This window comes from Rhododendron vialii, chromosome 8a (assembly GCF_030253575.1).
Source record: "Rhododendron vialii isolate Sample 1 chromosome 8a, ASM3025357v1".
Taxonomy (NCBI): Eukaryota; Viridiplantae; Streptophyta; class Magnoliopsida; order Ericales; family Ericaceae; genus Rhododendron; species Rhododendron vialii.
In genome coordinates this window covers 878,169-893,560 of record NC_080564.1, presented here as the reverse complement: position 1 = coordinate 893,560, position 15,392 = coordinate 878,169, and the positions used below count along the sequence as shown (strand labels likewise).

The 15,392-nt window shown below is 39.0% G+C and overlaps 3 protein-coding genes across 5 annotated transcripts; 1 reads left to right on the top strand and 2 right to left on the bottom strand.

Moving 5' to 3' along the window:
• The first annotated feature begins 2,231 nt into the window (after positions 1-2,231).
• On the top strand, positions 2,232-8,055 carry LOC131298172 (stress enhanced protein 2, chloroplastic-like). Its single transcript, XM_058323505.1, has 2 exons — positions 2,232-2,623; positions 7,426-8,055. The coding sequence occupies exons 1-2, from the start codon at positions 2,306-2,308 to the stop codon at positions 7,693-7,695; spliced, it is 588 nt and encodes a 195-aa protein (XP_058179488.1). The 5' UTR covers positions 2,232-2,305; the 3' UTR covers positions 7,696-8,055.
• LOC131298170 (uncharacterized) lies at positions 5,167-6,588 on the bottom strand. The gene is made up of 2 exons (XM_058323501.1): positions 6,067-6,588; positions 5,167-5,949 (listed from the first exon to the last, which is right to left on the bottom strand). Exons 1-2 carry the CDS (start codon positions 6,442-6,444, stop codon positions 5,281-5,283), a joined length of 1,047 nt encoding a protein of 348 aa, XP_058179484.1. The 5' UTR covers positions 6,445-6,588; the 3' UTR covers positions 5,167-5,280.
• A 352-nt stretch (positions 8,056-8,407) lies between the features above and the next one.
• Positions 8,408-15,077, bottom strand: LOC131298171 (uncharacterized). 3 transcript variants are annotated; one of them, XM_058323502.1, is made up of 10 exons: positions 14,832-15,077; positions 13,916-14,011; positions 13,660-13,734; positions 13,231-13,299; positions 11,465-11,541; positions 11,191-11,279; positions 9,773-9,902; positions 9,248-9,338; positions 9,091-9,156; positions 8,408-8,776 (listed from the first exon to the last, which is right to left on the bottom strand). In XM_058323502.1, exons 1-10 carry the CDS (start codon positions 14,988-14,990, stop codon positions 8,657-8,659), a joined length of 972 nt encoding a protein of 323 aa, XP_058179485.1. In that variant the 5' UTR covers positions 14,991-15,077; the 3' UTR covers positions 8,408-8,656. The 3 variants fall into 3 exon arrangements, with proteins under 3 accessions (XP_058179485.1, XP_058179486.1, XP_058179487.1); XM_058323503.1 differs by having other exon boundaries at positions 13,837-14,011; positions 14,832-14,973; XM_058323504.1 differs by lacking the exon at positions 14,832-15,077 and having other exon boundaries at positions 13,824-13,963.
• Between the last annotated feature and the right edge of the window lie 315 nt (positions 15,078-15,392).

The following is a 15,392-nucleotide window of genomic DNA, read 5'->3' as shown; positions in this document are numbered from 1 at the left end:
AAGGCATGTTTTTTTTTTTCCTTCAAAAAGAAGGTATGTATTGACAGAGATTTCCGTAATTAAAAAGATGGTATGTATTTTGATTTCAGTTAGTATTGTATTTCTCATCCAACGGTTGAAATTTATGTACCAATCCAACGGTGAAAAATATGTACCGCTCTTCCATATTATATATATATATATATATATATATATATAGGTGATGTTTATTTCCTCAATTGAAACATTGCTCTTTTATTTTCGTTTTTGTTTTTGGAGTAGTTGCTATTCTCTGTTAACATTTCAAACCAAAGAGAGATTCACGGCGGAGCAGTGAATAAGCTGTTTACAGTGGGGTGAATTCGGACAATCCAAAAGTGTTTTCGATGATCCGAATTTTAAACAAACTTTTCCGGGTAAGAGTTCCATAAAACTTGTTTACGAAACCCTAGCCTCCATAAATAAGTTTTTCTCCAAATGAAAGAGAACATATCTTGTGCAACTCACATGACCAAGTTTTCAAAATACTGACTTTTTTGCAACAATTCAAGTCCAAAAGAAACAAAGAAGAGATCAAATGTGTGCGTATAGATACCTCCGAGCTAAGTGGTTGTTCAACATAGTTTAGGAGTTTGATTCTGGATCTTGAATTCTAATTATGAATTTTTCAAGAGCTTGATACTTTACTCCTTCCGGCTTCAAGAGCATGCATGTGTCTTTGGCTGAAACCAATTAAGATGAAAGAAACTAGGAAAAGTCTACAATACACAACATTTAAAAGGGTGTACCATATGTACCTATTTTATGTTTTATTCATAACATTTTAGCGTGTTTCGTAACTTTTATTATAGAATTCATAACTTTTCAGTAGTACAATTCGTAACATTTTCATTATGATTTATAACATTTTGGTGTATCTTGTAACCTTTATACGATTTGTAACTCTTTAGCAATACGATTTGTAACATTTTCTCTATAATTCATAACATTTTGGGGGTGCATATGATACACATCAAAATAAGAGGTGTATATTGTAGTCTTTCCCAAGAAACTATTAGTAGTAAATTGAAACGACAAGAAAAGATCAAGGTCCAAATCGATAAACTCAAAAACTATGGGGCACCATCTTACCTTCCGAAAATTTCGAGCTCGTGAGGAATGGGGCATGCGCATAGCATCTCCAACCTTTTCTTCAAATTTGAAGATGTCTAACAAATTATGAAGGTTAATGTGATAATTTGACGCATTTAATTTTGACACCTAACATTCCTACCCTCCAATGATAATGTCAAATTTGCTCTCAAAATCTAAACAATTTTTTTATTTTTTTTTGCCAAAATGGTACGAACAATCTAAACGAATTCAAAAAGTCAAATAGTCAATTTTGTATTTGACTCCTTATGTCAATTTTGAAGCAAATTAGTTGATGCCAAATTTTCATAGAAGAATTTGGCAATACATTTGACCATAAAATTTGAGAGACCGCTGTGTTCGCTTTGGGTTTAGAGATCCCAATCCTTTATTTCTGCGCACGGTTGTCAATAAATTTTCTTTCCAATCATTACTCTCATTTATTTATCCATCTCTCCTCACTCGTTACTCTAAAGCGTCGTGCTGTAGTCACCGCATAGTTTCACTTTTACCGCACGTGTCCACCGCATGCTTGTGGGGCCCACTCTAGGTCTAAAAAAATACAAAAAATACCCATAAATTTCAAAACAATTTTTTATGGAAAAATCAGTGCCAACAGATATCGGTAAATATTTTTTTCTGAATTCATAAGGACGAAACTGAGCAGTTGAGGAATTTTTGAGAGAACCCGTCCTCTTTGTAGTTCAACTATAGAGAGCCTATGCAGTTGTATCATAATCATTTATCTTTACATTTAACGGTCAAAATTTTAAAAAACTTTTTGAAAAAAATTTCTTTAATCTCAACAATTAAAAATACCATCCAACTGTTGCAAATACTCCGATCCCACATATGCAATACAAACGGAGAATGCAGACAATCCTTGTGCTTTTTGAGATGGCTCCTCCCATTTGAGAGAATCTTCCAAAAAAATTGTTGTAGTTGCACAAACCCAATTTTGTTTTCAGCCACGTTAACCACCTGTGATAGTGCCACGTCTACACAAGGCCCCACGCAATGGCGTCCCAAAGCAAATCTCTCAAGTCTCAAAACTTTTCGACAGACGTGGACTCCTCACCCACCGCGAAAAGTCACCCAAAATAGTGGAGTACTTTTACTTCCGTAACAGATTCCTTATTCCACTTTGAATCCTCCACAGATTCTCTCTCTCTCTCTCTCTCTCTCTCTCTCTCTCATGGCCACGGCGTCTCGGCTAGTATTCTGCGAGCTGAAGTCGACCAAACCGGCGACTCCGGTTCAGGTTCAGAAAGTGATGAGAGGTTCTGACATGTCGCCGGTAACGGATAACGTGAAGATAGTTTTGCAGCCGCGCCTGTGCACCCTAAGATCGTACGGATCAACTGATCGAGTCGGAGTGATCAAGTCGAGGAAGGACGGCGGCGATGACGATAACGGTGGTGCAGTGACGTCGTTTTTCGTGACGTTGTCGGATTATATTGAGAGCTCGAAGAAGAGTCAGGATTTCGAGACCATCTCTGGTCGTCTTGCTATGGTAATGTTTCCGAATTTCCGATCCCCGTTTGTTATGCGATAAACTTATACTCCTAGAATAAATCGAAGATATTTCAACCTAGTTATTGTGCATGGATCTTGTAGTATTAATTATGTTAGAGTTTACCTGCATCGCTGATGCCACCCAAGCTCGGTTTATGTATTTTACAGGGTTTTTTTTGGGGGGGGTAAATATGTATTTTACAGGTTATTCCGCCTATTGCCAATTGAACCTGAATTTAGGTTGGAGACCCAAATTGAACATGGTATCAAGCGTATATTTTGGGTGGTCTCATCTCATGTGATTGAATCTCTATTGCCTGAGTCAAATCTCCTCGCCTCCTCATTTCGTACCCCCCACAATCCAAATGCATCCAGGCCCGTGAGGGGAATATTAGACTTTATCCCACATCATTTGCTTGGTTAGCGTATTCTAGAGGCTACTCCACTCATTTTCAATGTTGTGTTAGAGCATCCCCAATGGGGATGTAAAATAGAAGAGGTTGTATAGTTATTTTAGATGAAAAAAGTGGTTAAAAGTTGGTTAGATGTAAAATAGAACCTATGCCTATCCAATGGTGAGATGTAAAAAAAAGATGGATAATTAACAAACTTTCAATCCTTCTTAATTTTCCTCAACTTTCTTAATTCTAATTTAAGTACTACTTCCGTTGAAAAATAATTTTGGTATCCGGTAATCGAGAACTTAAAAAAAAAAATATTTCCGGAAAAAAAAAAATACTTCCGTCCCATATTTTTGTTTTTACTTCTCATCCACTTCAGTTTCACAATTTACTTCGTCCATTTACTCCCATCAATTCTCAACCACGTCATTTAATTGATCCATTTACTCCCCACTCTCAACTATACCATTTACTATAGTCATTTACTCATATCTACTCTCAACTACATCATTTACTGTCATCTACTCTCACCTACATCATTTACTCTCATCTACTCTCACCTACATCATTTACTTCAGTCATTTATTCTTATCTACTCTCAACTACACCATTTACTTACCTTCTATATATACTATCCTCCCCATTATTCATTCTCACACTCAAATCTATATACAGTCTTCTCTTTCCAAAAAAATCATCATGAGCAATTTAACCCACAGAATATTACTGGGAGAATTTGACGGATCTTCCTCCGATGATGATGAGATTGCAATGGCGCAATTGATCATGGCCAGGCAATACCAAAAATTTCAAAGAAGACGCCAACAAAGAGGTCATGTTGGTTCTACAAGCGGTCGAGCCTGGATCCCCCGTGACAGAGTTGCTGCTGACCAACGACTCAATGATGATTACTTTTGTGAGTATCCGCTCTACGACGAAAAGTTGTTTCAGCAACGTTTTCGAATGAGTCGACCCTTATTTCACAAGATCTTGGGCAAACTCCAACAACATGACGTGACGTTCGTCCAAAGGAATGATGCAACGGGAGCTGCAGGTCTTTCTGGTATCCAAAAGATGACAGCAGCTCTGAGGATGATGGCATATGGGACGCCTGCTGATAGTCTTGATGAGTATCTCAAGATTGGAGAAAGTACAGCAGTTGACTCTCTTCAAAACTTCTGTAGAGGCGTTATCTCTATTTTTGAAGCAGAATACCTGAGAAAACCAAATGAAGCAGATACTGCAAGGCTCTTACATGTGGGCAATCAGCGTGGTTTTCCTGGAATGCTAGGCAGCTTAGATTGTATGCATTGGCAGTGGGACAAATGTCCAACTGCTTACCACGGCTTCTTCAGTGGCCGCAGCGGAAAACCCACTATCGTACTTGAAGCAGTTGCATCGTATGATTTGTGGATTTGGCATGCTTTCTTTGGCATGCCTGGGTCATTCAACGATATCAACGTTCTTGATCAATCTCATCTCTTTGATGATCTCAGTGCCGGTCGTGCCCCTCCAGCCCATTTTGTTGTTAACGGGAGTCAGTATGACATGGGGTACTACCTTGCTGATGGTATCTATCCAAAATGGGCGACTCTCGTCCAAACCATTTCTCAACCACAAGGAAGAAAGAAGCAACACTTTGCGAGGATGCAGGAGGCATGTCGCAAAGATGTTGAAAGGGCATTTGGCGTACTCCAAGCGCGCTGGGCAATTGTGAGAGGACCGGCGCGATTCTGGAATGAGGAGGATCTAGGCTGCATCATGAAAACATGTGTCATTTTGCATAACATGATAATTGAAGACCAACGTGATCACGATGCTAGTGATGAAATTACTGAACTTCTTTCTTCCAATCCAATTCAAGTATCGAGAGATATCACTCCTGCATTGGTTGATTTCTTTAAAAATAACCGCAGGATTCGATCAAATGAGGCACATCATTCGCTCCGCAATGATCTTATTGAACACCTATGGGCCCGTAATGGAGATGAAGAATGAGGTTCCCGTGTCTTGTATTTCATTATCGAGTCTTGTATGTCATTTTCTAGTCTTATATTTCATTATCGAGTCTTGTATTTCATTTTCGAGTCTTGTTTTTTATTATCGAGTCTTGTATTTCATTATCGAGTCTTGTACTTCATTAGCTAAATAAAATGCATTTTATTATCGAATAGTACTCAACGATTACATCAAAGTCAAGATTATTACATAATTGCTAAAGACTATTACATATGACAATAAAAAATTATTACAATCAATAATCAGGAAAATCAGGAAAATAACCGTTCGAACTTGAGCTAGCCGTCCATTTAGCCAAGATTTCACCCTTGCGATACTGGTAATAAGCCTTCATTTGGGGGTCTTGAACCAAATCCAAGTCCATTTGCATAATCCTATCTTCCATCTCTTTTTCCTTTATTGCTGCCTTTCTCTCCTCAAGCGCCACCCTTCTCTCATCATTTGTTGTAGACCTTTCCAAAGCCGCGACTCTTCTTGCTTCCATTTCAGCTCTCCTACTTTCCTTGTCAGATGTAGTTTGGTTGAATTTTTCCATCAAGTTTATCCATTCACGTTCTTCATTTCCTGATTTTTTGGTCTTCAATAATTTTGCCTTCGATGCTTTACATCCGGGAGGCCTCTTTCTTGGAGACTGAACACTACCTCCACTCGTAGGATTGCTATCTTCTAATGTAGTCGCTGTGTTTGGAACTTGAGAGAAATCAGGAGAGTCTAAATTTGGATTTTGAGAGAAATCAGGAGATAGCGGGACCGAACTTGTATCCATTTGTGAAGATCTTGGGTCGGACCTGGGTGGGGTTAAATCCGCCCACTTCATACTGTGTTCTAAGATTGCCCAGCAACAATCCAAATTGGCGAAAGGTTTAGTCTCAGTATCTTTGTAATGTCTCTTCGCTAGATCAATCTATACAAATAATAACAAAATAATTTAATTAATTATCAAAATAATAATATTAACAAATTCTTATGAAAACAAAATAATATTATTAACAAAATAATATTATTAACAAAATAATAATACCTCATTTTGTTCTGTCATTCCACTTTGATGTTGCCTTTGAATTTGCCTTAAATATCCACGATATTTGTTGCAAGCCTGCTGGATGACTTGCCATCGAGACTTGATAGAAGCATCCGATCGTACATCGCCTCCTGTGAATTCAGTGTATTTTTTTGCAATCCGATCCCATAATTTAGATCTTGGTTGGTTGGTACCAATAATCGGGTCTTGACTAATGCACAAGTAAGCATTACAAATTGCTTCATCTTGATCGGAGTTGAACGATTTTCCTCTCGCACTACGACTTCCTTCTGCCATAATTAATACACTATTTTTTTTGGAGAGTGTTTGTGGAGAATGAATAAAAATTTTGTTGTCTAAAATTCTATTAAGACACATTTATAGGCAGGGGAAAAAAATGGACCGTTACAAATTTTTTTCAACACCCAAACAGCCGTTGGGTCACCAACGGTCGGATTTTAATAAAAAAAAAAAAAAAAAAAAAGACCAACGGTCGGATTCCAACCGGTGTCCAACTTTACTCTTTCTCTTCTTTTAATCTTTTATCATCTGTTCTCTCTCTCTCTCTCTCTCTCTCTCTCTACGAAGACAGACTCCACCCCTCCTCTCTCCTCTCAAACCAGACGGCTCCTCTCTCTCTCTCTCTCTCTCTCTCTCTCTCTCTCTCTCTTTCTCTGTAGCAGACTCCCCTCTCTCTCTCTCTCTGGCGTCCAACCCAGCCCTCCTCTCCCTTTCTCTGAACCGAAGGGAGAAATCCTAGACAGAAAGGCACAGCCGGCCAGAGTTTCAGAAGGGTACAGCCGGCGAACAGCCGGCGGCATGCGCCGTCCATGGATCGTCAAGAATCGGGGTACGAGACGGTCATCTCCGGATTCCGGCGTGTTCTACCGGATTCCGGCGTGTTCTTCCAATTTCCGATGCCTTTCCGACGAAATCAGGTAACCTCCGGCTGTCCAAAATTCTGGTATTTCAGTTGGATTGGATGATTTTGGTGACCTGTAATTTATAGCTGCAGCCAAAAGGAGATGTAAATATACATCTCCCTTTCCATTTGTGCTATTTTCCATCTCCAAAATTGCTATTTTACATCCCCATTGGAGCAGTTTTTTTTACATCTGGGTTGTATTATAAGTATAGCACCTGGTTTTACATCCCCATTGGGGATGCTCTTAGGTTGGAAGCTTTAAGAAATCTAACAAATTATATGATACTGCATAACTGCATATTGTTGATGTTTAGAGATTTCTTGGTTAGTTTTTAGTCATAAAGTTACTCCATGGATAGTATGTTTCAGATCTCTTAATTTTGTTTAGCGAATTAGAACAAACGAAGTCACTTTAAATCTGCTATTCTGTGCAGATGGTGTTTGCGGCTACAGTGACAACGGAGGAAGTGACGGGGAACTCCTTATTCAGGAAGATGGACGTGGAAAGGATTGCTGAAGCATTAGGGGTGTGTCTGGCAGCCGTGACCTGTGCTGCCATTTTCGCTTACTTTTCCTCTGCTCGGAACAGAGTGGGTAAAATTTTCACCCTAAGTTGTAACACGTTCATCGACTCGCTGATCGATCAAATTGTTGATGGCTTGTTCTATGAGGGTGAACCAAGCGATTGGTCTGATGATATGTAAAAGCAGGCATGATCAGAAATTGTATATGTAGTTTGAGTGGAGCGGTTTATACGAATAACAGATTTACCAGTTTGTTACCTCGTCAAGACTATGTGCAGATAGGCTTTGAATCGGGTTTCAGTGGTGGATAAGGCTTGCATACTTTTTTTTTTTTTTTTTTATCGCAAGGCTAGCATACTTAAATCTCTATTTTTCCTTCATGCTATTTGAGGGCTTCGGTGGCTTTTGGGTTTGCAAATTAGCTTATGGGATCGTTTGTTTGACAGAATTGATAGTGGGAAAAAATACAAAATTCATAAGATGTAAAACTCCCATTGAATTAATACTGAGTTGACTAATGGTATGACATCCTTTGTGATATTGTCTATTTTTCTTTGTAAGATGTTTCAACAAATATGTGGTCTCTTTATATGTCTAATATTACCTGACATTCATATTCAGTCGGTCAAACACATAGATCTACGAACCCTACATGTATTTGGGACGGGAGATATATAAATTAGTCGGAGGAAGCTTCAGACACCATTTGGTATCTTAGAACGACAAAGGAGCAGATATTTAAAATGGGCTATTTTGCATGAGGATCTGGCCATTGCTGGATAGGTGCTAGTTGGGATAGGGGAAACCACAACGCATTTTGCTAATGCATCCTCACTTTCATTCCGTCGCACTTTTAGAGAGAGCCTAACCCAGAGACCTCCAGAAAAAGCAATTTGGGAATGCATCCACTCTTTCATATATTTTCCATATCATCTCTTACAAGTTCACAGTAGGCGCCAGAGTTCATAGGTCTTACCATCTTTTGTGAGAGAGAAAACAAATAGATGTCCTTAATATTTCTCAACAGAAAATTTAGGTAACTGAAAAAATCTGTATTTGCATGAGGTGTCGTACTATCTGCATATTTGTATTTCTCTTCCTCGAATACAATCATTTAGAGCTCCAGAGATATTTTAATCAGTTATGCAGCCTTCTCAATTGCGTCGATGCACTCTAACACAGTTGCCTTCCTCGCCATTGCTGACATTAGGGTCTCGTGAATTACCTTGTTATTCTTTAGGAGGGAAGCCGCGAACAGAACCTGCATTAATTCCCCAGAGCCATCAGCATTCCACAGATACCAACATTCCTTGATATGATCGATCAAATTTACCTGACACTTTCTCTTTTCCTAATCTTGTTTTTGGGTAAATGAATTTTCATTGGAAACAACACATCAAACCAGGACAAGGGCGGCATACCTTTTACATTAAAGCGGAAAAACAAAAGCAAAGAAGAGAGTAACATATCCTACTGAGACTACACGAAAACTAGCAACGAGTGACAAAATCAGTTTTCGATATAATTGTCATTGAAACTCAGTATTCTAAGACCAGGTTCAAATGCAATACTCACAGCCCATCTGGTAAGATTTTGCTGCTGTTCTTTGCTAATCTGCGGCTTGCTCCTGTTTATGAGTCTCTGCGAAGATAGAAGGAAATGGGTAAAAGATCAGACGTCTACGAAGGTCGATAGAAAGATTTGACTTTGGGGAAATTTTAATGTAACAAACCTGAAGAGTGAAAAGATCGGCAGATTGGCCGACCACTTTATCGTACTGAAGACCTTCAGCTGCCAGTCCAGCCATAGCTACAACTGCCAACCTAAGAAAAAGAAATAGCGGTGACATCGTCTCTAAACAAAATGGGATATCTATCTCTCATCCATGTGAGATTAGTCATTATAATATAATCAATGTGACTTCTTCCTCTTCAAATATCATTGAGATTTAGATGATCCACAAGTCTAATTTGGTACGGCCGCTGGATACATTTCCCATACCCTACCTTGCCCTATCCTGTGGACATGGGTTCTTAGGGGAGAAGCGTAGAGACAAGCAACACTGGGAATGGCTTCAACTTAATACATTGACATCATAGCATGCAGATGCAGCACTATCACTGTAAACTAAAAGCTGATACAACTGAGGAGAAAGGAAAAAGGGAGAAAGGAAAAAGGATAAAAGAGAGATTGTTTGGGGATAAAGACACAAAGTAGAAGCAGAAATATGCTGTTGTGGAAACTACAGCTTTCGTACCTGTCTAATTCCTTTGCATCAAGCTGTCCACTGTATATAAGCTTTTCCAGCTTTTCATCGATGAGATTAACATGCTCTTTTCCAATATCCAAAGAATATCCCAATATAGGAAGGCCAAGCAAGTAGGCAACTGAAATCACCGGCCCAGTTTCATCAAAGAATTCACCGGCCCAGTTTCATCAAAGAATGCTTCCCAAATTGGAGAAAAGACAAAAATACTAAAATGACTAGGAAAAAACTCAGATTAGCAACTTGTTAAAATAAGCAAGGGGATCTTCCACGAGATTCATTCAACCATATACTTACCATACGGTGCGCATGCAATGGAACTGAAAGGGCAGATCCATCATCCACATGGGATTGACAGGAGTGTGTGCTAACAATAACTCTGGACATGTTGTCTCTCAAGGGCACCAAAAGACATGGTGAATAAACAGAAAGCCAGCACTTAGTGAGAGGATCATGATTCACCATTGGCAATATCATCACATCAGTTTCTTCTTTCTTTTTGCTGAACGTAGGGACGGTAGAAGCTAGGTAACCACAAAACCAGTGAAGGTGGAGAGAGAGAGAGAGAGAGAGAGAGAGATGCTCTGGAGTTCTTCTCTTTATATCTTACATGGGTGTGTAGCCCCACATGTGTAGCGAGGTGACCACTCTTGCGAGGATAAGTAGCATCCTCACACTGGTGATCACTCCATGATACGAATAGTGGCGTTCACAGTGTTCATAGACATGTCTCTGAGACTCATGGATCATGTTCTTGGTTGTCCGAGGTAGGGCCTGCTAGGTGGCCGCCACTCATCAGACACCTGGTAGGTCTGGACAGATATACCTATGCTTGTAAGACTTAAGATGTATCTCATATGTTATGTGTTCGTTAAGGCAAGAACATTTCTGTAAGTTGGAGAAAGGAGATCCTGCAACATAGGCCTAAAGAAATCACCAAGATTTTAGAATTATCACTCCATTTCTAAGACCGTTGACTACCATTTCATGATAGTTTGCAACTTGAAAAGCACAAAGTTAATAAATCGGACAAAGAGGATCCCATCCCATCTGCATCCAAAACTGCACATGCATGAACATGAACACTAGCATTCATGTCTGCAGAATAAATATACATCTAAAATCAAATCTCATCATGTTCATATATAAGAGGCACGTGAACACAAACAAACAGCACTCACATCTGCAGAGTGGATGTGCATTTTATGTCATAATGTCAGATTAAAAAAGGCATTGCCCCCTCACATTTCAGAGATGGAAGTATGCACTTCTATGAACAGGGTTATTTTGAAAATATAATGAATACATAACAAGAAAGATACATTTAATTACCCATTATGCTGTTGTGGTTCCCAATGTTTTTATGCCATACTAGCCGTTGCTTGCACTTTAAATCCAAACAAAATTACCTAAGAAATGAGCTGCTTCATGCCTAGAAATCCTCTCTTGGTAATCAGGAAAAAAGGATGCAAATCCACCAATCGCAGCTTGAAGAAGCCTACAATGAAGAAGAATCGTCTTTAAACAAGATCCATAAATTCACGGTCAGATCTCATCTGTTCTCTTATTCAATGACTACTGTACCATATAAAACCTCATTGACAATCTTCTGGTATAAAACCTCGTATATCCATAACAGATTTGTTTTCTGGTTTTTTGCTCAATCTTTGACGAACAACTTACCCAGGTGAAATGCTTCCCACAGCCAAAACTACTAAAGAAATACTCCCAACCAAGTATGGCACGAAGAATCCCCAATCCTAACAAGTAAATGTGGAGGAAAATGTAAGTAAATTATTCGTTCATTCACTTCAAAAACAATTGCAGTTGCCAGCCTAGCTATAATAAATACTTTTTTTTTGGTAAGTAAGCTATAATGAATATTAGGCTACTAAAATAAAGAATTGTACAAATTAGGTCAAGGAAAACCTCATTGCAATACCTAGACAGGCTGAAATATTAAAGACATGGAACATATGATCGCATTGAAGAATCTAAAATATGGCAATCATACAAATAGAGGAAACAGACAAAGAGAGAGTGAGATTGCAGGACAGAGAGCATAACCATGCGTAGAATGAAAGCAAATAGGTCATTGACCAATGTTCAGGGTACAGCTATAAGAGCAAATGGATGTAATTAGTCTACCAATGGGCCCACAGCACCGTATATGTGGGATGAGCAGATTACAAAGGAAAATAAAAAGCAAAATCATGGTGACTTGGGAAATTGAGAGCATCATGTAGCTTGAGTTTTATATAGTTCATCGAGTGTTCAAAACATTACAGAAGTCATTGAAGCAGCCACCTGATAAGAAAGGCATGAAAAATGAAGCTTTTTGAGAGAGAGAGAGAGAGAGAGAGAGAGAGAGAGAGAGAGAGAGAGAGAGAGAGAGAGAGAGAGCAATCCGCATGGTAGATTTATTATCTTTAACATGTTTTGAAATTGCTGTAAAATGAATCCACAAAACCTTCTGGTCATCCTATCTTAACAACTCCCACACACATCAACTATGCTTCAGAAATCATCAGAGAGCTGCATTTAGAGTTTCTCAGCTGTTATACACATAAAGTGGACAACCACAGGCTAAGAATATGATTTTCCTATACACTTTGAAGTATAAAGTCAAGGTGAGATCGCAAGACTCTCACCAAATGCTGCACCTAAGTCAGATATTATGCAGCACACAGGAGAGATGTAGCCTACTGATTACATTTCCAAAATGCCTTTCCAGGAGGTGTATCTATCTGTTTGAATTACTACTTCCCTGTAAGAATGTCTGTAGGCTAAACTATCAAGAGCTTCCACAGCTCTTATCAACTTAAATGGACACCAGCAGGGTGAGAATATGCAATGTTTATACTCTATGAAGAAGAGGGGGAAGAACAGTGGGACATCGTTTACATTTACAAAACCCCTATACAAGAGGTGTGGTCAATCAGTTTGAACTTTAAGTACTGCTCTCCAGTGAGTGCTTAGCATGTCTTGGGCTGAACTAAAACATAAAAACTGAGCAGAATAACTCCAGCTCATCAGGAAGTTTCTATAAAATAACGTTTGAAATACATTCTCAATGGACCAATACAGAAGAAACTGAAACTAACCAGGAAATGTACAGTATGACTATGTCCGCTTAAACAGAAGGAAAGGTGAAAAAGGCCTCCAGTCCTATGATTAGTCAGTTCTGGTAGTCGATATTCTGAATAGCACTTGTGCTTATGTGATTCATACCAAATTGGCATCCACAACAAAATTCCATTACCATGGTCCAGGTAAAAAGTTAAAAGAACCAAACACATATGACAATATTTAGGAGCCTCTCTACCCAAGTGAACTGTATTCCAGCAATAAGCAAAAGACAAAAACAGTGAAATACGGGTTAACAATATATTGCAAAATAAATGAAACCTGCGTAATAATTTACCAGAGAGGATCTTAAGAAAAGTTACCCCAGGAAGCTGGCCAGCAAGAACACCCACAAAGCCTGTTGTCCCTACCACTGTAAAGAGAAAAGCTGCCTGCATCACCGAATGAAATCAAATTCATGGAGAATAATTCATTTACCAATTTTTACAACTGCAAGTCTTACAGAAAGAAAAGAACAAATCAACATAAACAAAACTTCGGATGAAATGCATGGCACTGCACAACTAAAAACAAATTTCGGTTGCAACACATGAAACAGACCTACTGATCCTGGAACAAGGTAAGGAAAAGGAGGGGAACAAAAATCCTGTTGAGGATTTATGCCCACAAACTGATCTTTCACACAAAATTATCAAGGTTAGTCAAAGAGTTACAGAATGATGTCAGTGCGGGGTTTATATGCTCTTCTACTGTATCAGGACCAGCAACAATATCAGTGCAAAGGAACTTACATCATTTCTAACACTTGGGATTGCAAGGTTCTCTGCATTCTTAATTCCAAGAGTGGTCAACTCCCGAAGAGAGGTCTGTCACATAAAATTTTGAAGCAGTTATACTACAGACCTTCTTTCCCAGACAGTAAATATATAAAAGTTTTAAAAGCTAACAGATATACATCATTCATGTACATTTATGCATAGGTTTGTAGGTGTGGCTAATGTTTGAGTAGCACTTTCCCAGAACTTCACATTTGTTATGGAGACTGACCATACGACGTGAAACATATGGTTGAGAACTCCACTTTTTGGCCCAGCCTACTTTGGTCAGCTGATCAAGTGCCTCTTTAACAGCATCACTGTCTTTCTGCAGCAAATCATAGAGCTACCTTAGCAATAGGTCGACGTACAGAATCTTATTCTTACCATTCTCCAAACTGTAAATCACAACAATGAACACTGCAACCACCAATTCTTGACTCATACAAACGAATTTTCAATCAGCTCACAACTACCACTAGGGCAGAGCATACTCTACAAGTCAATTACTAAAATAAATCCAGTGAGTAATAATAAACAAAAGATCAGTTCAATTGATGCTTTAAGAATGACAAAAAATTCCAGCTTCCAAACTGCAACAAAAAATGCCAAACTGCAACAGTTTGGCATTTAACTGTGCAGTTTTGGGAAGCTTTTACTTTGCCACATTTGCTATATCATAATGGCCTTTTAAATCTCTTGCCTTACGACTGGAGCACCTTTTGTTACTTCAAGACTTCACCTACAGACAATCTCACTCGTAGTTTAGACCCATACATTGAACCAAAGCCCACCCAACACATACATATGTGGCTGCGTGTAAAGTTGTCTTTCCCACTCTAGAACCTTGTTATGCCGGTAATTATGATAAAATTAACAGAACTTTCCTGCAACTTGAGTTATCAAAATGAAACATACTCCTACACTCTGTGATAATAGCTTCCAAACATTTATTAACAAAGAGGTCAAATTCCTAATTACAAGCATGAAAATACAAATTACAATTGATACGCTACGCTCTGCGCCTGTATGTGAAGAGTTCTTTTAGTCTGGTAAGTTGGTACTTCGTAGGAAATAACATTTGATTAGAAATTCTACATGCTTTTGTGAAAGGAACAAGAAGAAATTCAAGAGGAAGAGAATTCTACCTTGGCAATAGCGGATTCGAGTGTAGTCAAGTCGACGCCAGGAGCGGCGGAGGAAGCTCTGGTCCTCCATTTTCTTGCGACGCAGTTTTGGTGGAATTCGAATGTCGAATGTGCAGTAGGCGTAGATAGAGAAGCGGAGAGCGACGCGGCGATGGACATTGATGATCTCTCTCTCTCTCTCTTGTTTTGGTCGATCGATCGACTGTTGATGGTCGGATAAAGTCGATAAGGTTACGCGGGAGTCTTTCACTGGTTTTCGTACTGGAGGTTTTCCGAAAACGACGTCGCCCGTGTTTCACTAAGACTTCTCAATTTGAACGTGCGAGGTATCTTGAAACGGACTTCTATGGAAATTGTGAGCTGATTCCAGGTTATATCTGTAATCGAAACCGCTCATGTTGTAGCTCTTGCCAAGACAATAAACCATGTCATGTATTGTATCGATCAAATACTAGCTGATACATAATCGAAGATGATCGGTGTGAATTTGTTTTCCTAAAAATAGCTTGAGCCACATTGTATCAAACCCCTTTCATCAAAGAATTCACAACGCGAGCTTTC